At 38.2% G+C, this 20,969-nt stretch overlaps 1 protein-coding gene across 1 annotated transcript in view; it reads left to right on the top strand.

Annotated features, from left to right (window-relative positions):
* Window positions 1-20,969, top strand: part of LOC145263164 (amine oxidase [flavin-containing]-like) — a 156,488-nt gene that overhangs the window by 135,113 nt on the left and 406 nt on the right. The window contains exons 12-14 of the mRNA XM_080120180.1: window positions 171-268; window positions 2,886-2,997; window positions 4,145-4,207. Of these exons, the coding sequence (XP_079976306.1) occupies window positions 171-268; window positions 2,886-2,997; window positions 4,145-4,207 (273 nt within the window). The remainder of the gene's footprint in view (window positions 1-170; window positions 269-2,885; window positions 2,998-4,144; window positions 4,208-20,969) is intronic.

The following is a 20,969-nucleotide window of genomic DNA, read 5'->3' as shown; positions in this document are numbered from 1 at the left end:
TCACCAAATATCGACTCTCACATTAATGCCCTGTCTTCTGGTATTTATTGTGTATGGATCAGTTCATTCGTAGGTAACACAGGTAGTTCCATGGCAACACTTTCTCTACTCTATCTTATTTTTATTCAAGGTGTTTATAAAAATTAAATAATATCACGTTTTCTTTTCAGCCGATCCATTATGAAGAGAAAAACTGGGCTGACGATCAATATGCTGGTGGTTGTTATACAGCAATGTTACCCCCAGGATTTCTCACAACATTTGGAAAGTAAGTCAATCTTACCTACATTTTTCATTACAATATCCTATATATAGTCAATTTTTATGTTTGTGGGAAAAAACTTATTCTCTTTCCATTATGTGTGAATATCTTTATTTTGCTTTAGTTTTCTTCTGAAAATACTAATTCTGGCCAAGAATTCTGGCCAAGAATTCTGGCCAAGAATTCTGGCCATAGAGGAAACGCTATCTTTTTACTCACCCAATATTATTAAACATTAAAGGAAAGTGATAATTTAATAATTTTTTCTCTTGAACTTTACAAAAATAAACAAAAAAAACATGTTTTATTTTAAAAACATCAAAGTTGTTCTTGATTGTCATGCATCTGAACAATGTCATATAAATAAGCTATGCATAAAAGGATCCATACTTGGACCTTTATTATTCCAGATCTTTATAAACGACCTTCATGGGAATAGTATATTTGCTGATTATCTTATGCTCTATGTGTGGCAAATTGGACACCTACATATTTAAGAAAATAGTTGAATTCTTAGAAAATGACCTCCAGTCTGAAGTAGAACAGTGTTACAAATTAATAGTCACATTCAATGTTAACAATTATTAGAAATCTTTTCAAACCCTGCCATTGCTGATAGCTCCATCCTCGAGAGCTCAGTGTTTAAACTTCTCAGCATAACATTTACATTTGACATGAATTAAAATAAATGCATAGAAGATATTGCCAAATCTGATGCAAAGAAGGTGGGCTCACTCTGGGCTCACTCTGTTGTGCTAGAAAACTTCTCACACCTGTTAGCATTGTATATATATCTATTGTATATCTATCTATTGTATATATGTCTATTGTATATATCTATGTTGGGCTAGAAAACATCTCACACCTGTTAGTATTGTATATCTATCTATTGTATATATATCTATTGTATATATACATCTATTGTATATATATCTATTGTATATACCTATGTTGGGCTAGAAAACTTCTCACACCTGTTAGTATTGTATATATATCTATTATATATATATCTATTGTATATATCTATGAAACCACAGTTCTAACGTGCATGGAGTACTGTTACTACAAATATACTGGTGCACCAACGACTCATCTCTTCCTCTTGGACAAGATTAAAAAACAAGCCTCAAATCTAATAGGTTGCACCAAGTCTGTGTCTGTACTTGTTTTGTAAGTACGCCAATGAAATATGCTCCAGCTTACTTGCTGCATTTGTGCCACCTTCGACGTAAATACCCAGCCACACCGACAAAATCCAACCCCCCATAAATGTTCCCAGAAGCCAGAAAGCAAATAACTTCTTTCTTCAGGCTATTTGCTTTTTGGAATTCCCTCCCGACTTCCTGGTTCCCCAACTGTATCAATATGGAGACATCTAAATATAATGTAAACAAATATATTGTTTTACAACTCCTCAAGTATGATATCCTCTGTAAATCTTCTCCTAATTCTTAGTAAACTCATGTATCATATACCTTGATTGTGGGTGAATATCAATAAAAAAGGGAAGAATAGACACTTAATTCTTCTAATTGAGGGGAAAATATACTAGCTTGCTTTCCATCATCTTGGATTTTGCCATACACTTAATATGTGTGTTGTTATATGTTCTTTATGTTGTTGTATATTGTTTTTATGTTTTGCTATGTGTTGTTATGTGTTGTTATGTGTTCTTTATGTTGTTGTATATTGTTTTTATGTTTTGCTATGTGTTGTTATGTGTTGTTGTGTGTTGGTCTCTGTATGCTAAGCAATATTATACCAAGAATCAGCAGCAGCTGATATAAGATTTTGAGATTGCTGAAGTGAGTTTACCAAAATATAATGTAGAGAGATAAATTCATATATTTTAGATTAAAATAGAGAAAGAGACCTAAAATTCTAACCCGTCTGCAAAGCTCTACCTCCTGTCGCATCACTACAGTATTGCATTTCTGTGTTTGCTTTACAATTATTTGTAGAGAATATGTCCCGAAAAATCTTATTGCATTTGCGTCTCCTCTATAAATGTACTCCAGACCCACCTGAACAGTAGACAAATACCACCCTTCATTTTAAAAGATCTTTCATTTAAATACTGACTAAATAATTGTCAACTAAATAAAAATTATTATGATCAATCTGACGGTGGCTTTATTGCTGTCGGGTTGAGGGATATGTCTATGCAGTCTTGGAAGTTCACCCTCCCAGACTTTATTTTCTTTCTGAGAAGGGGTTAGTTTATTATCAATCTCCTGTGGTGCAGCATTTATAATAAGTCACAATGCGCTTATTCTAGTCTGCTGGCTTCTCAAAATCACACATAACCTTTTGACTAATCTCCTAAAAAGAGGGAAATAATAATATAATTTTTAAAGAAATGAAACATAATGTTAATTCAAAGATTGTTATAGAATTCTATTGATGATATTCGATTTTTGAACAATTAACTTTTGAAATGTCTGAAGTCCAAATTTTTTATACAGTGGCACCAAGTATTTTTGTAAAAAAAACAACTCATTTTTAAAAATGGACGAGAACATTTATGCAAACAGATTATTATTATTTGTTTTCCTACAAAAGCAAAACGTGACACGAGGTCACGGATTATTATTATTTTTATTGAAAAAATGTTTTTTCCCAGATATTTAAGAAAACCAATCGGACGTCTCTATTTTGCTGGCACAGAGACAGCAACACAATGGTCTGGTTATATGGAGGGAGCAGTTCAAGCCGGGGAGAGGGCAGCAAGAGAGGTGAGCATTTATAGTTTTCATTGTTTCATTCCGTTTTTAGATTCAATGTAGCAAAATATTTTTATATTTTTACAAATATTTAGGGTTAATTCTGAGATGCTATAAATAGTGTTGCATCATCATCATCATCATCATCATCATCATCATCATCTGGCATGTGTTGGACGGCTTTTGGAAATTGAATTTTTGGTCAAGTGTTTGTTTATCTCAGATTCATCCTTATCATTTCCTCTTATTTGTAAATGACCTTGATAGTTTAAGATATCATTTACTCTTCTAATATGATCAAACCACCTAAGTCTCATTACTGACAGAACAAGGACAATCTATCCATGAGAATTAAATAAAGGGTTCAATTTAAAATTCGGTATAGATTCCTGAGTTCGATATAAGTATCTTCAAGCTCCAAAAGATGCACCTGAAGAAGGTCGAAGGTTACACCTTCCAAAACATAAGAATAACATTCGAGATAAGAACGCTGGTCCAAATAATACAAACAATCCAGATTATCAATTTTCATCTGAAATATTTTAAAACATATTTTTTTCTGATTATTTTGAAACACTTTATTGATTTGTTAGACTTATTTAAGGATCTAGTAATGTCTGATGAATATCATGAGTCCATCTACGAGCCAGTATCGTAGTTTAGTATCAATGAATTGTCATGAAACGTCTGTTTTACATGATGGCGCGTGTTCAATTTTCAAAAGTCATTTCCAAACAAACCTATCTCAGACCAGGTCTTTATTTAACCTCCTTTCTCTCATATTTATCTTTATAATTGCTTTCCATCTTTTTCTTTTTGAACTTTACTTCCTACATAAGGTGTTATGCATTTACTAACTAAAAAAACTGGATCCATTTTTAATACAACCCTATCATCTCTCGAGACAAATGTAACCCCACTGTGATCTAAGCCTGTCTTTAAGTCTCACATTACACATCCATTGTATCATTTTTATATCATTACTCTCCATGCAACGCATGTCCTTAACCTTCACTGGCCAAGTTTCAGTTTACACTCTATGATTCATAAACACATGCGTTGGCCATTAGTGAAAGAAAATATGAATGGTTGTTGGTTTCTTTTGACTTTCATTATTGCCATTTGATTTAAATTAATTAATTTATTTTTATTTGTTCAGATTTTATTTGATATGAAGAAACTCAGAGAGGATGAAATTTGGCAGGACGATCCTGAAGACACGGTAAAGATCTGCACATATTTAATGCATATTAAACATTTATTTTAATTTCTAGTTTTAAAAAGTCACATTTAAATTAAGAGAATTTCAAATGAAAATAAACTAATTAAAAAGTCAATCAAACGCTGTGTATTTTTTGTACATCAACGGAATCATCAGTATTTCTTTATGCATTGTTATTATATATATATATTGTTATTATATATATATATTTATAGACATTTATATATATATATATGTATATATATATATATATATATATATATATATATATATATATATATATATATATTAGCCATGTGTCTCAATTTGGTGTAATGGGAAAATCTAATAAAAAGAGAAAATGCATGGTTCTTATATTGTTAGTACAGCAATCCACTCCAAAGTGAAAAAGAAGGTGAAAATGAAAAAAAATGGTACTCTTGCGGAATTTAATCTGAATCCTCGAGAGTTTCTGTCAATCATGGTTTGGGCTCGACGAACAATCAGTGGACTAAGCCGAACGTTGCTAAAATGTTGAAACGCTAAATCGAGTTTTTTTTTTGTATTAAAAAATGTGAGTTTTTAATTAGTATTTGGCTGATGGGGGGGAGGGGGGCTTTACTATACACAGATTTAAAAAAGTTGTCCAAAAGCAAATAAATGAAAGCAAAGTAAGTTACGTTTCTACCTAATTGGATGATTTTTTAGTGTTTTTATTTAATGTAAAATGTTTGATCAGCTCGAAAAACACACAGTGTTTATCGATGTATTTGAAAAAGACAAATGGTCGCGCATTCTGTTGAATATGTTAAGTTTTGGAAAATAAGTTAAAAACTATACAAAACAGTGTCAGAAACCCACCGAATATACGTTACCGTGACATAGGCTAACATATTCGGTGAGTTTCTAACAGTAATTTGTATAGTTTTTTTTAGTTTTAACTCATTTTCCTAAACTTAACATAATCAACAGTGTCCGCCACCATTTGTCTTTTTCAAATATACCGATAAACACTATTTTCGAGCCAACTAAACGTTACATTAAATAAAAAGTTTTTGTATTACTACACACAGATACGAAAAAGTTGTCGAAAAATCTATAGAAGGCAAATACGTTGCACACCTTTTTGTATGTCTCGAAAAGGCTTTTTTCGCCGACGGTCCCGGGGGGGGGTTACTATCGCTTAGAAGTGTTTATATACCCCCTAGATATCGAAGATTTGGGAACGCGGGTCGTGCCTAGATGTATTTACGTCGATTTTTACAAAATTCTTGCTATTTCATCCCGTCTTGTGTTCGTTCAGCTTTTTTGTATAAAACCAAAACTAATTCAAAGCTAAGAATTGTTTCCAGTAATCGCATCGGCGGAACGTCCAGTAGCAATCAGCTTTGATCAATGTGGGGGCAAACTCCTTATATCAGACAATTGCTATTCAATCTGGATAATCCTCTTTATATGGGGAGCTGGTTCCCCCCCCCACCAACATCTTGGGAAAACAACCAGCCAAAGTTGGGTAAACAAACACAAAAGCTGCCTCGCAGTAAAAGTTAACTCTGCTACTTCTATTAATGAGGTCAAATAGAAATCATGCAGTTAACTTTTACTGCGGGCACATGTCAATTCTGTTTTTAATACTTAAATAAATTCAAACGGCCGAGCGGGTAACGTTTTTTGCACACTTTATTTTCCACTTTCGCCTCAAGGCTTCAGGTTCGATCCTAACTACTTACCAAAACTGTTTTTTAAGCCCCCCCCCCAATACAAACACCCGGGCAACGATTTTTTTTAAGAAGTTTTAACATTGTTTTTTTTAATATTTAAACAGGGTTCTTACTTCGCTTATTCTTTTCCTTTGATCCCCCCCGGCAAACACGCACACCTCTAAACACTCGGGCAACGTCGGGTACCCCCTGTTAGTCTATATATATAAAAGGCAAATGGAGTTGTTTACCCAACTTTTGCTGGTTGTTTACCCAAGATGTTGAGGGGGGGAGGGAAACAACCAGCCAAAGTTGGGTAAACAAACCCAAAAGCTGCCCCGCAGTAAAAGCAAGTCTAGCTAGCGCTTAAGCAGCCGGCAGGGCCGAGGGAAACCGACGTGCCTTTTTAGGCGAAGGTCCCCTTGGTTACCAAATCGGCGGACACTAGTTGGGCTCTGGGCCAACAACATAGATGGAGCAGGCCTCTGCTCCTGCCACCCTGGGGGACGCCACAGGTGTAGTGCTCATGAACGGTTCGGGGGGGGGCGTCCCGAAAGGCACCCCCAGTACAAGAAGGGTTCCCAGTTCGGTCGGTTTGGTGTCGGGGGTTGCTGCCCCAAAAGGCAACCTCAGTGCGGTGCATTCGGGTATGAGTGAAGCAGCGGCCAGTAGGGTGACGGTCGCAAGGTTTGCCGCCCCTAAAGTCAACCCCAGTTTAAACACGAGGTCGAGGTTGAGGTCGCGGTCAGTTTCCGGGGATGCCACTCCAAAAGGCCCCTCCAGGACTGTCTTGAGGGACGCCACCCCCAGAGGTTCGAGAGAGAATGTGGCAGTCGTAGGTGTCACCCGAGACGAAGCGAAGAAGGTGGGAGCCATAAACACCACTCAAGGTGAAGGTACGATGACGGAGGTCACCCAGGACAAAGCAGAGAGTGCAGTAGTGGTGGAGGTCACCCAGATGAGGAAGCAGGCCCCTTCTCGATGCTGGACATGGAGGAAGTGACCCAGTGGAGAGCGTCAGCGGACGTGGTGACCTTGCCGAGAACAGGAATTAGAAATGTGAAAGAAACTGGTTGCATCAACCCCGGAGGCCGACCAAGTTGAAGAGGAGTACAAAAAGGCAGCCAAAAAGAAGAACAGGTGTCCGGTCAAGTGTTGGTAGGTTTTGAATGATGATGCATTGCCGCCGCCAACAACGCAGATCCAATCCGAGAAAAGCAGCCCACACAAACCATCAGGAGAGGGGCTGAGAAAAGTAAAATCTGCGGATGTGATCATTGTAGATGGGTGCTACCCTGGGGAGGGGGGGGTTACCAGTGCAACGTCAGGCAGTGCGGCCAATTGGCTAGCCCTCTCAGTGAGTGATTGTTCGCCAATTCCACCAGGACAGAAGACACCCACCCAGAGTCAGTCGGCAGCCAGTACGCCCAGTGAACCCGTCAAGGCGGCGACAGCTTGGGAATTCCAGGAAGGCCGGAAAAAGAAGCAAAATATTACCATGATCTTTTTAATAATAAGTTCCAGGACTACGTCAAGGTGAAGCCAGGAAGATTGGAGGATATAAGACAGCAATCAATCTCTCTGATAACGTTCAGCGTAAAAGAAAAAGGTCTAACCGGAATCCCCAAGGAGAAAATGCTGGAGATTTTAGGCGAGCTGAAGATCGCCGCCCAGTATGCAGTCAGGAGGTATCATGCCATGTGGGAGCTCCTTTTACCTACAAAGGAGGAAGCGGAGAAGTTGGCAAGGGGAGACCTCACGGTGAAGAATTATAAGTTAAAGACCGAATACCTGTCCAAGAGAAGAACTAATGTGACTATAATGGGCGTGCCGAGCTTCATTGAAGAGGATCAGCTGGGTGCAACACTAGCCCAATTTGGAGATGTGGAAAAAATACAGGCAGTAATAGGCCCCTGAAACAATAGATCCGGAGAATACAAGATCGAGATGCGGGTAGATAGAAAAGGATTTTACACCATCCCTTCCCAGCTGACATATGAGGGCTGGCTTTTGCTCCGAGAGGAAAGCACTGAAGAAGACGGAGGAAGTCAGGAAGAAGACACCAGAGGAGATGGAGGAAAAACAGAAGGAGCCGGAAAGACATAAAGGAGACTACTGGAGCCAGGTTGCAGCCAAAAAAAGGAAGAAGCAGGAAGATCCGGCCCCACAAACAACAATAAGAGGAGCGACGGGAACAGCCAAAAGAAAACTCTGGGTGAGCTTCTCCGAGTCAGAGGGAGAAGATGAAGCGACAAAAACAAAGCCAGCAGAAAAGACAAGACAAGACAAAGACACTGAGCCTCCAACATCGATCTCCCACGAGGAAGCTCAGCCCCCCCCCCTAATAAACACCTCTGAGGAGCAAAGTGAAACTCCAGGTAAAGATGTTCTAGCCTCAACCGAGGTAGAGATGGAAGAAGAAAGCAAGAAGAAAGACCAAAAAGACCAACAATGGACGCCCCCCAGAGAGGGAAAAACAAGGAAATTTCCTTTCTGGCCGGGGGAGTGACTCTGTGAAGTAAGTGCGGACGAGACGACCGGCGACCTCAACGGCCAGCAAAGGAAGTTTGTGAAAAGCCTGGTTGATGGGAAAGACGTCGCTGATCCTCGTGATTTTGCAAAAGCACCACAACTAATCACCTTCGTGCATCCAAACAGAGTAGGGAGAGCTAAAGCCTTGTGGAGGATGTTGGAGGCAGGAAAAACAGCCTTCAAGGGTTTAAGACTGGCCAACGAGGAGCACCCATCGCTGGGGCAGATAGCCCAAAAATGTGAAGGGAGGGTCCCTATTTATGTTCAACCCTCCTTCTATAGGGCACTGAGGTAGATGTAGCTGCACTGCCGGAGACCCACTTTGTTGGGGCCGGGGATTGCGATGTGCTGGTAAACGACTTTGACGTTTACTCAGCATATGGTAATCACCGTAGCTGTAGCGTTTCTGTTTTAGTTAGTCACACTCTGTCTGTGGGGGTTACCGTTGTCCACACGGTCGCTCATGGGCAGCTGAATGTGGTCGATGTTGCCATTAAAAGCGGCGCATTCCAGATCATGGCAGTTTATGCACCCAACATCCAAAGCTAGAGGGTTTCCTTTTTTCGGCAGGTGGAGGTGTTTCTCTCTTCGGGTCCGGAGCTGGTAGTTTTAATGGGGGACTGGAATGCCATCCTGGACCCCAATATAGATAAGGTCGGGGGGTTTAGAGGGTCGGATCAGTGTGATAGCAGCCTGGCTGACCTGATGGCCTCGTGCGATCTGGTTAACAGGTTCTGTCTGGATCACCTCGGGAGGGAGATATGGATGTGGCATGGTATTTCAGCCATCTGTCCGAGCACATACTTTTCCCTCGTTCCACTGGCTAGGTCATTCGGACCACAAACTCGTGTTGGCCCGTTTGAAATTAGGTAATAGGCCTAGGTTGACTGGCTACTGGAAGTTGAACGTCTCTTTGTTGGAGTTGGACGACTTCCGGGAGCAGCTGACATCACTAATTCAGAGGGAGTTAGTGGGGGCGGTTACCGGGAATAGCTGGTGGGTTAAGCTTAAGGCTACCATTAGGCTCTTTTGTGTCCAATATATCCAACGCCTTGCATTAACTAAGGCGTGGATCAAAAGGCACCTAGATGACAGACTGACCCGGGCAGGGGGGGGGGGAATTCCCTAGAATTAGCTCTAGTTAAGGAGGACCTGAATCGCTTGGCTAGCAAGTGATATGCAGGTCAGGTAGTTAGAGCTAGGTTAAAAAGAGTCTCCAACAAATCCGCGAATGTTGACGCTGTTGAACATAAGGCCGCCTTAAGATGCGGCTCCAATGGGTACATTCGGGAGGTGAAAAACCTGGAAAGGTGCTCTCTCGTATCGGCACAAGAGATCTGCAATGGGTTTCATCCACATTTGAAGGAACGCTTCACCCAACTACCCAGACTCCACGTCCTGGAGTTTGGTAGCTATTTAGCTCGCTCACCCCGCCTTACTGCCACCCAAGCGGCTAGCTGCGAGGCGATGGTTACGGAGCATAAGATCATTGTGTTGAAGCAGGTTGGCTACAACAAATCTCTGGGGCTCAAATTGTTCTTGAGGCTGTCGCCCATGTTTGTGCCCCTTTTGATGGGCGTGTTTAACCACTGGTTTGCCTAGGGCTCGATCCCGAGGCAGGTTACCAAAGGAATGGTCATGCTTCTGAAGAAAGGGGAATGGCATGGAGGGGGGAATCTAGACGATTATAGGCCCATAACTCTGCTAACGCAGATTTCAAGATTTTGTCCCATGTTCTTGCGAACCGATTGCAGGTTGTTATCGGTGACTTGGTCGAGCCGGATCAGAACAACACTGTGAAGGATTGATCGATTCAGAACAATTTGCACTTGGTTCGCACAATTATAGAGGGTTTAGAAGCCGTGCTGATCAATTTAGATCAGTCCACGGCGTTCGATAGGGTCGACCATGGGTTCTTGAGAGTTGTTGTAGAAACCGCCGGCTTTGGTCCGGACTTCCGCAAGTGGTTCTCTGCTCTGTATCGTGATCTCACACTAGTGGTGCAAGTAAACGGTAGGTTGTCGGAGTCCTTTGGGGTCTCCCGGTTAGTGTGGCAGGGTTGCCCGCTGTTGCCTCTGTTATATGTCCTGGTGTTGGAGCGCTTCCTTCACAAATTAAGAGACGAGACAGCGAGACCAGTCCTGTGCAGCATAGCTCTACCTGGCAGCAAATTTTCCAGGGTGTCCTCGTATGCCAATGACGTCACCATGTTCAATGCACGGCGTAGCAATATTGAAGCAGTCATAGAGGCAATCGCTGAGTATGAAGTTGTCACAGGGGCCGTGATCAATCGCAGCAAGTCCGTTGGCCTGCGGTTGGGCGCCTGGACCGAGGTAAACTTGCTTCCAGGTGCGTTCGACTGGACAGATGGCCCAGTTAAGATCCTCGGAGTATGGTTCAGGCCTGGACTCCAGCTGGACAAGAATTGGTCGGAAGTATAGACGAAGGTCAAGATGTCAGTAGGGATTCGGAGGAAATTGTCCTTGAAGGATCGTGTCGAGGCATGTGCAACATACGTATTTCCGCTGATCCTTTTCCACTAGTCTGTTCTTCCCCTGCCTGCGGACTGCAGTAAGGCTTTAGAGCGCCTCCTATTTAAACTTCTGTAGAAGGGAGGAAAGCCATATGTCCTTAGACAGGTCTGTACGCAGAAACTTGGTGAAGGAGGCTTAGGAATGCCTGACCTACAAAGTCATAAGCATGCCGAAAGATTGGCGTTCCTGAGTCGGATACTGATAGAGGAAACGCATTGGGTACCAGTCGTGGAGCAAGCCTTTCCATTGCTCATATCCGACCCTGCCGCTGAAGGTTGAAGCCGAATGCCGAGCCACCCTTAGGGCATTGCCGGGGTCCAGTGACCTTGCATGGTCTAGGAGTAGTGGTGGGTACCGCGAAAGATCCGCTGGTGGAGCGGCTGCATCTGTCAAGGGGGAAGTTCTCTAACTTTGGAGTTGGGTGCCTGCCAGTAGCTATCTGAATAATTTCGAGTTTTCCATCACGTGGAGGCTAGTCCGTGATGCACTGCCACTCTTTGGAAGACTAGCCAGGGATTTCAGGAACAAAGATTACTATTTTCCTCCGTGCCCATGCTGCAATGACGAAGAGGAGGAGGAGACGAGAGAACATGCGTTCTTTCATTGAAGTGGGGATGCGGAGTCTCTGGGAATATGTTGGAGAGGTAACGGTTTGCATCAACCCCGAGCAGTTGGTGCCACTTGATTTAGTATACATTGTCGACAATGTGGACCCACCATTTGCCAAGGAGAAACGGGCGGTGTTTCTAATGATCATAGTTGTAGCTAAATTAGTGACATGGATTTCACGTCTGGGCATTGTCTATGAGGGGCGATCTGTTTCAGATCACGATCTGGTTGTTTATTTTAAGCATCAACTTACAATGAAGATCAGATGCGATTGGGAAAGATTGCACCGCATAGACTTTGATAGGAGATGGGTCTACAACGCTAACTTGTGCATCCGACGAGGCGCTAGGTTCGAGTTCGTGTTTCCACCCTAGTGGTATTGGTCTAGAGGTGCTGGGGGTTTTTCATTCTCGGAACCTAGCCCTTTGGTTAAACAAAGTTCACTTTGTACCATAGGTAGACGTAAGATAGTTAGGCTTTGTAACCACCAAGAATGGAAAAGATGTATTTTATTAGGACCTAGACTAGGGTACTATGAATGTCGATCCCATTCCCGAGCCTTTTTATTTTTTGTAGCAGGCACTAGGAGAGCTTCCAAAGATGCCCAGTCCACCTGTTTGTTTTGTCCCTGGTCTGATTTTGCCCATTACGTACTATATCTTGGAAGACGCTGTCCATACCTGATGACCCCAACCCTGTTATTTTCGCTGAAGTGCTGTCCTTTAGATCCTCCACTCCCCATTAGGGAACGACCTGCTTGCTTCCACCTCTCCCCTTGGGGAGGAGACCGGAAGACAGTGGGCGTTCCATTTGATGATTAGCAATGTAGGAAGGGAGGGTCCCCTTACTAACCCGCCCCATAGGCATTTTGTTTATTTGTTTTATTTTTCTTTCTTTTTGGGTGTTTATTAGTTTGCCCCCCTCCCCATCATCTCACCCCCATTACTATATAAAAAAAATACCTTTGTTTTTTATATATTAAGTTTTGTTTTGTTCTTTGTAAATAGGAATTTTCTCTTTTAAACAGAAAGAATGTCGCCCACCATCCCGTAAGCTGTTGTTTTAAGTCTTGGTAAGAATGTAGTTGTTTACAGAATGATAGCGATTCTAGTGTAGGTTTTTTCCTAATAAAGTACTTGCTTTCAAGCAAGTCTAGCATAGTTTTAGCAAAGACCCGGTTTTTACCCCCCCCCTTCCTTACTGGCCCTGGTGCCTAAGCTCTTTCAGACCCCAAATGAGGCAGTAGATAATGCCAAAGCCGGGGCCGAAAGGCTAAATAATTTTCGGCTTTCGTGCTGAAACGTCCAGAAAGCAATCAGCTTTTGATCAATGTGGAGTTTCTCCTTATATCAGACAATTGCTATTCGATTTGGACAATGGGGAGCTCTTTCCCCCTTCCAGCCATCGTCTGGGGGAAGCGAAAACTAAAAATACTGCCACGTCATTGTAACGATCCTGTGATGACCTCATTTAGTGTCTTCCTGTCAATCAAACCTCTTTCACTTGCTTTATAAGCCTTAACTTAACATGCTAATCGATTGCTCTCACTCGTGGTCGAGACGGTTAAATAGTTGGCTTTTGTTTCTGCGTCAAGGCTTCCAGGTTTAATCCCGCCTCCCGACCAAAACTATTTTTTTTTCTTTTACACCTTTAAACACCCGGGCAATGTTTTTTTATTACTTTGCTTATTCTTAAGTTTACCTCCCCCCCCCATACACACAGGTTCGATCCAACAGGTTTATTTATGCCATTTTTTCCGTTTTGGTTTTGGTTTTCCCGATTTTTTTAACATCGTCTTTTTTATAATATTTAAGCAGGGTAATTACTTACCCCCCCCATACACACACCTCCAATCACTGGGGCAACGCCGGGTGCCCCCCGCTAATACTTTCATAAGTCCATTTTCTGTAGGCTTTTTTTTAACCCAGTCAACGACAGGTACTTTTGCTAATCTCTAATATAAATCTCACCTGTCTGTTTAAATGTATGTATATCTGCCTAAAACTTTCGATAGAGGCGACAGATTTTCACCAGATCGGTATCGTTGTGAAGCTCGACTCTTCGGACGACAAATATCGAAAAATTGGCTGAAAACATCCTCAATTTGGCACTTTTCTACAGGGAGGGTCGCTTTCTCGCCTATATTTTCGAAAGTCGTCCCCTCTTTTCGATTGACTAGCCTTAATTTAAACTTATGTCACTTCCGGTTTGGCGATGGGCGCAACAGCAAAGATGCTATGTTTTTTGTTTGTTTTGTTTCACATTCTTTTCTTCCTTCGCGGTACGGGTTCGAGCCTGCCTGCTACCAATTTTTTTTTTTTGCTCAACACACACCTCAAAACACCTGGACCACGCCGGGCAACCAGGCTAGTAAATATATAACAATTAAATGTAATCAAAGGCAAGATAAGTTACTTTTCTATCTAACTGGATAAGATTTTAGTATTTTTATTTAATGTAAAATGTTTAATCGGTTCGAAAACATGTAGTGTTTATCTGTATATTTGAAAAATACAAATAGCGGCAGACTGTGTTAAACACGTTAAGTTCGGGAAAATGAGTTAAAATTAAAAACACTATACATAATACTGTTAGGAACTCACTCAATATATGTTACTGTGACATAGGCTGACATATATTCAGTGGTTATTTAACAGTAATTTGTATAGTTTTTTTTAGTTTTAACTCATTCCTCCAAACTTAACATGTTTAACACAGAGTCTGCCGTCATTTGTAATTTTCAAATATAGCGGCAAACGCTGTGTTTTTCGAACCCAATAAACATTTTACATTAAATAAAAACACTAAAAAATCATCCAGTTTGGTAGAAAAGTAACTCATCTTGGCTTTGATAATATTTGTTATATATTTGTTTTTGTTGACAACTTTTTCAAATCTTTGTGAAAATACAAACCCGAAGGGGGTATTTTCTGTCTATTTTTATTTCTGGTACCCCGCTATTTTAAAATAGTTTTTTTCCAAGTTAAATCTAAATTTCACAATATCTTTTCTTTTTTTTTGGGGGGGGGGGGGTAATTTTTTTTACATTAGGTCTACCTCCACAATTTTCTTTAAAATGACTACTTTTAACGGTTTTCAAATATGTTGAATTCGAAAATCTCATTTGCAGAGGCAAGTAGTTTTCGAGATATAAAGACCTGTACTATGCACTATAATTCACTGTTTTTTTTATGTTAATAATAGAAAGAAAAAGAAATCATTTTTGTTGTTGTTGCATTTTAATGTGCGTGTGATGATTTAACACGCGAGGAAAAGAAGATTAAATCTTTCATGTTTTGTAAAATGTGAAAATGTTCTTGAAAGAATGGTCTGGAATAAATGTTATGTTTTTTAACATGATATGCATAGTTGCTAGGACTTTATATATATTTTTAAAATAGTCTGATATGAATTTGAATTAAAATTTGTAATGAAAAACAAGACACAGAAATATTTCTCTTTCTGAGGCATTTTTACAGAAAAATGTTTCTTTTTTTTATGAAAAGGAAAATAAAGTTTGTTGCTTTAATCAGTTCCATGAATATATCTGATGCAAGTTATATATTTTTTCTTTTGGTAATTAATACAGGGAGATTTATAAACTTCAGGTGCAAGGTGCACAAAATCATATTAATGGTTTAATGTTACAAGACAGAGCGAGCAGTCATCGTGCTGGTCTGCCCTGCAAGGGAACTCTGACTCGACTGGTGAAGCAATGTTCTTTTAAATGAAATTAAAACGGTCAGAATTCAATTGCTTACTTCAGCAAAAACATCAGATAAGGGTTAAAATCCATTTCCACGTAGAGAATTAAATGTGCATGAGTTTAACGTCACAAGTCAATGCTGTTTACAGCATGCTGAACTGAACTCGACTGACTGGGTTTCGTGCACAATGCCTTCTTATAGGTGACAGACCAGCTCCAGCAAAAGTTGTCACAAAAATATTTTTGAAATTCACTTTCTTTGAATGACGATTGGATGAAAAGTAGACACACTGTCATGTGGTACTGCTCTGAAATACATCCATGGCAATTACCAAGTTTCAGTTTTTATGCCCACATAATTTGCGTGAGTGTAGATAACAGATGTACGCTCAACTGGAACGTTCCTTGTCCAGATATTTTTGTCCAGACATAATGATAGTTTTAAAGCTTATTCATTTTTTTTCTTTTTCTCACTGATGAAGAGTTTTGACACAGCTCATTACTTGCTGTATTAAGTTATCTGTTTCGTCTCTTTGTCTATAAAATCTACACTTGCTTTTTTCTTATATCTTGCCTACTTTGATTTTTATGTAGTTAGTTCGAATCATATTGTATTGTGCAGTTAATGCGTATGATTCAGTTTCCCTTTTAAATGTCCTTTTCACGGTCAAGTCTATGATTTCTATAGTCATTTCTTAGATTCATTGTATTTATGTTATGGGGTAAGCTGATTGATCCATTTCAGGATGACGAAACTAAAAATATAATTGCATCTAACCATCGATTTGTGGCAGCCATGGCCCTCAGAATCATGACGTGCACTTTGGCAAATACACTTTTTGTTAATTATACCATTGTATTTGTCTAGTTATCGACCAGCAAGACTACAGCATGTTTTGCATCTCTAACTGTTTGATAATATTTGCTTTATTGCTGCCGAAATATTATTTTCTGTTATTTCAAGTTTTATCTTCTTCCACACAAATGCTGTATATTTCTTTATGCCAAATTCAATTGCGGATTAAATATTCTTATTTATTATTTCTAGTTTTCTTTTTGGCAAGACAATAATCAAGTCATTCATATGCATAACGAATTTAAGTTTGCATTTTTTTACCATTCAAAAAATTCCAATAAAAACCTAACAGCCAGCCATGGTTCTCCGCTGAATGTGCTGCTGCCATCGCGCACAGAAATCACTTTTTCCAAAGCTACCAACGTAATAGATGTGCTGATACTAAAGCTGCTTTCAAGACTGCCAGAAACCACTGTAAAAGAGTAATAAAACATGCAAGAGAGCTATATGCCCAGTCTGTTAAATCCAAAGTAGCTGAGCAGCAGCTTGGTTCCCACCAGTTCTTGCAAATAGCAAACAGGATCTTGAACAGAAGCGTGCATTCTATCCCAACTATCATCAATGGACCTGAGGTCACCTCGTCAGCATCAGACAAGGCCAGACTATTTGCCAAGAACTTTGCAGCTAATTCTACTGTATGCGACAATGACCATCAACTCCCTGTATTTCCTCCTATAACAGACAACACACTATGCAACATGCAAATATCTGTGTGTGAGGTCGCCAAGCTAATCAAGAACCTTGATTCCAGTAAAGCAACTGGACCTGATGGCATTCTAGTTATAGTGCTGAAAAAGCTCCAACCAGAACTTGCCCCCATAATTACAAAACTGTTTAAGCGTTGCTTTAAGGAGAAGTGCTTTCCAACACCCTGGAAAACCTCATCAGTATATTTAAGAATTCAAGTGAAAAGTCATCTCCCTCTCAGTACAGACCAATAAGTCTCCTGTGTGTCATGAGTAAGTTGTTGGAATCCATATTAAATAAAGAAGTAGTCAACCACCTCAACAGAAACAACATGCAATATAGTTTCAGCTCTGCAAGATCTACAGCAGATGTGCTAACAGTTATATCAAATAGGATTAGTGAATCTCTTGACAAAGGTTTCCTTTCCAGGGCAATTGCTCTTGACATATCGAAGGCCTTCGATAAGGTATGGCATAAAGGCCTACTTCACAAGATTTCCAGCTACGGCATTACTGGAAATGTCTTCTCAATTATTAAATCATTTCTCTCTGATAGGTTCATAAGAGTAGTGGTTGATGGGCAGAAATCAGAGGCCCACAGTATTAATGCTGGAGTCCCCCAGGGGTCCATCCTGGGCCCAACTCTCTTCCTGATCTACATCAATGATCTCCCAAAACACATACTTAAATCATTCGTTGACATCTATGCTGATGACACGACCATCTATGGCAACACATCAAAGGCCGTAAATGACAAAGTCCTCTCTAATTCTCTCTCCTCTGATCTTGAGCGCATTGTACAATGGGGGAAAAGGTGGCTGATCACTTTTAATGCATCCAAAACCAAGCTTCTATCTTTACATCATCAAGGCTCTGATCCCCATCTGACATCAATTGAAATGGATGGCTCTCGTCTTGGGGAGGCTCCGTGTTTTGACAAGCTTCTGGGTTTGACCTTTACTCCTGATCTGAAATAGAACACGTACATCAAATCTGTTGCCAGGGACGCTGGGAAAATGGTGGGATCCTTCTACCACTCCAGAAGATATCTCACTACTAATGCAATTCTCTATCTGTATAAAAGCCAAGTACATCCAAGGATGGAATACTGCTGCCACATCTGGGCAGGAGCTGCTAAAAGCAGCCTATCCTGCCTTGACAGAGTACAAAATAGACTTTGTAGTTTAGTGGGGATGCCCTTTTCACTTTCCTGCAACCTCTCTCCCACAGAAGAGACGTTGCGAGCCTGTCTTTGTTTTATCGTTATTTCTATGGCAGGTGCTCGTCTGAGCTCCAATCCCTCGTCTCCCCTCGCCAGTCTTTCATGAGAAACACCCGTCTGGCTGAAACTACTGTCAATAATTTTCCCCACTCTTTATCTGTGCCTAAATCCAAAGGTAGATTCCATGAGCAAAGCTTCTTTCTTAGAACTGCATGCCAGTGGAACTCTCTGCCGCTTGCCTGTTTCCCACCTGACTACAACTTGGACGTCTTCAAGTCCAACATAAACAAACTCCTGACAAAAGTAAGACACTCTATCAAAACCCCCAATACTAATGATTACTACAATACTATCTCATTGATTACTGTACACGCAATAACTCTTATCCCTGAGAGGCCTCTGGGCCTTGGTAAGTGGTGACCCCCATGTAAAAAAAAAATAATGAAAATCTGTGCCTAGCATCTTGTATATTGATGAGTAGCATGACTACTTTAAAGGACTAAAGTTGGGACAGGGAATCTCTGAAAAAAAAAGGCATTCTTATTAGTGTTGGGACGATTCGTCGGAATCGGAAATCGGTAAAACCATAATTTTTAGGGGTATCGGAATTGGTATTGGAATAGGTAAAACGTGTGCCAATTTTCCGATGCCAAAATCGATTCCTTTGTATTTTTATTTGGTTTTAATTTAAGCTAAATCTTTCTCTGCCGATAACAATTATAAAATAATAAATATTTATTGATTTTAAACTAATAGTAAAACTAAAATCTATAGACAACCCCCCCCCATAAGTGTATTTTTATGCATCAGAAAAAAATCTGCACATTTAATGTTTTTACGATAATGGCATGGAACTAACAACTTTATATTTAGAGATTTATAAAGAATTGGAATTGGTAATTTCATAATAATAATTAGTATGGAATTCGAAATTGTATCGGAATCGGGAAAAATAGTGGAATCGCCCCATCACTAATTCTTATTCCTGACACATGCTTCCTTCTACCTTTCAGTTTCAGTTCTTCCTTTTCCATTGCCTTTTCCACGAAATACATGAGCTTGGCATTTTAAATATTTTAAACATTTTAAACATTTAAAATATTTTAAAATTTATAAACATTTTAAACATTTAAAACATTTCAAACATTTTGAACATTTAAAACATTTAAAAATTTAAAACATTTTAAACGTTTCACACATTTTAAATATTTTAAATATTTTAAAAATCTCAAAAATTTTAAACATTTTAAGCATTTTTAACATTTCAAATATTTTAAACATTTTAAACATTTTACAGAATTTAAAAAATTTTAAACATTTAAAACATTACAAACATTTCAAACATTTTAAACATTTCAAACATATACATTTTAAACATTTAAAAAAATTAAAGATTTTAAACGTTTTAAACATTTTAAACATTTAAAACATTTAAAACATTTCAAAAATTTTACCCATTTTAAACATTTCAAACATTTGTAATATTTTTAACATTTTAAAAATTTCAAATATTTTAAACATTGCAAACATTTTAAACGTTATAAACGTTTAAAACATTTAAACATTTGAAATATTTCAAACATTTAAAACATTCAAAACATTTTAAACGCTTTAAACATTTAAAATATTTTAAACATTTTAAACATTTCAACATTTCAAACATTTTAAACATTGTAAACATTTTAAACATTTTAAACATTTTTAAACATTTTAAATATTTCAAACATTTTAACATTTCAAACATTTTAAACATCTTAAACATTTTAAACATTTCAAATATTTTTAACATGTTAAATATTTTAAACATTTTAAACATTTTATACATTTCAAACATTTTATACATTTCATACATTTAAAACATTTTAAACATTTGAAAATTTAAAACATTCTTAACATTTGTAAACATTTTTAACATTTTAAATATTTCACATATTTTAAACATTTTAAATATTTTCAAATTTTAAACATTTTAAAAATTTCAAGCATTTTAAACATTTTAGTCATTTAAAACATTTCAAATATTTTAAACTTTTTAAATATTTCAAACATTTTAAACATTTCAAGCAGTTTAAACATTGCAAACATTTTAAACCCGTAAAACATTTTAAATATTTCAAGTTGTTAAACATTTTAAACATTTTATACATTTTAAACATTGTAAACATTTCAAACATTTTAAACATTTTTAACATTTCAAACATTTTAAACATTTCAAACATTTTAAACATTTTTAACAGTTTAAATATTTTTTACATTTTAAACCTTTTTAAACATTTCAAACATTTTTTACATTTCAACCATTTTAAACATTTTAAACATTTTTAAATATTTTAAACATTTTAAACATTTTAAACATTTCAAACATTTTTTATATTTAAAACATTTTAAACATTTTAAACATTTTAAACATTGTAAACATTTTAAACATTCTATACATTTTTTCACATTTTTAACATTTCAAACATTTCAAACATTTGACGTTTCAAACATTTTAAACATTTAAAACATTTTTTATATTTAAAACATTTTAAACATTTTAAACATTCTATACATTTTTTCACATTTTTAACATTTCAAACATTTCAAACATTTCAAACATTTAACGTTTCAAACATTTTAAACATTTAAAACATTTTAAACATTTAAAACATTTTAAACATTTAAAACATTTTAAACATTTCAAACATTTTAAACATGTGTTGGCAAGTAATTGGTCGGTACTTTCTTAGGTTTGATCCTTTTATCCAAATCTTTGGCAATTTTCACAATTCTTTTTTTAGGCATCCAATCTGGTATGTCCACTTCATGCATTCATTTTCTTAGTGGTTGTGGTGTAGAAAAGTCTAATTTGTAGAAGCGAGAGAAGGATTGATCCATGAATCAATTTTTGTGACTTTTTTGCTTGGGTTTTATTGAAAATGTTTTAAACATTGTTGTA

This window comes from Euprymna scolopes, chromosome 38, assembly GCF_053919585.1.
Source record: "Euprymna scolopes isolate OS-2025 chromosome 38, ASM5391958v1, whole genome shotgun sequence".
Classification (NCBI taxonomy): domain Eukaryota; kingdom Metazoa; phylum Mollusca; class Cephalopoda; order Sepiida; family Sepiolidae; genus Euprymna; species Euprymna scolopes.
This window is presented reverse-complemented; position numbering and strand designations above follow the sequence as displayed.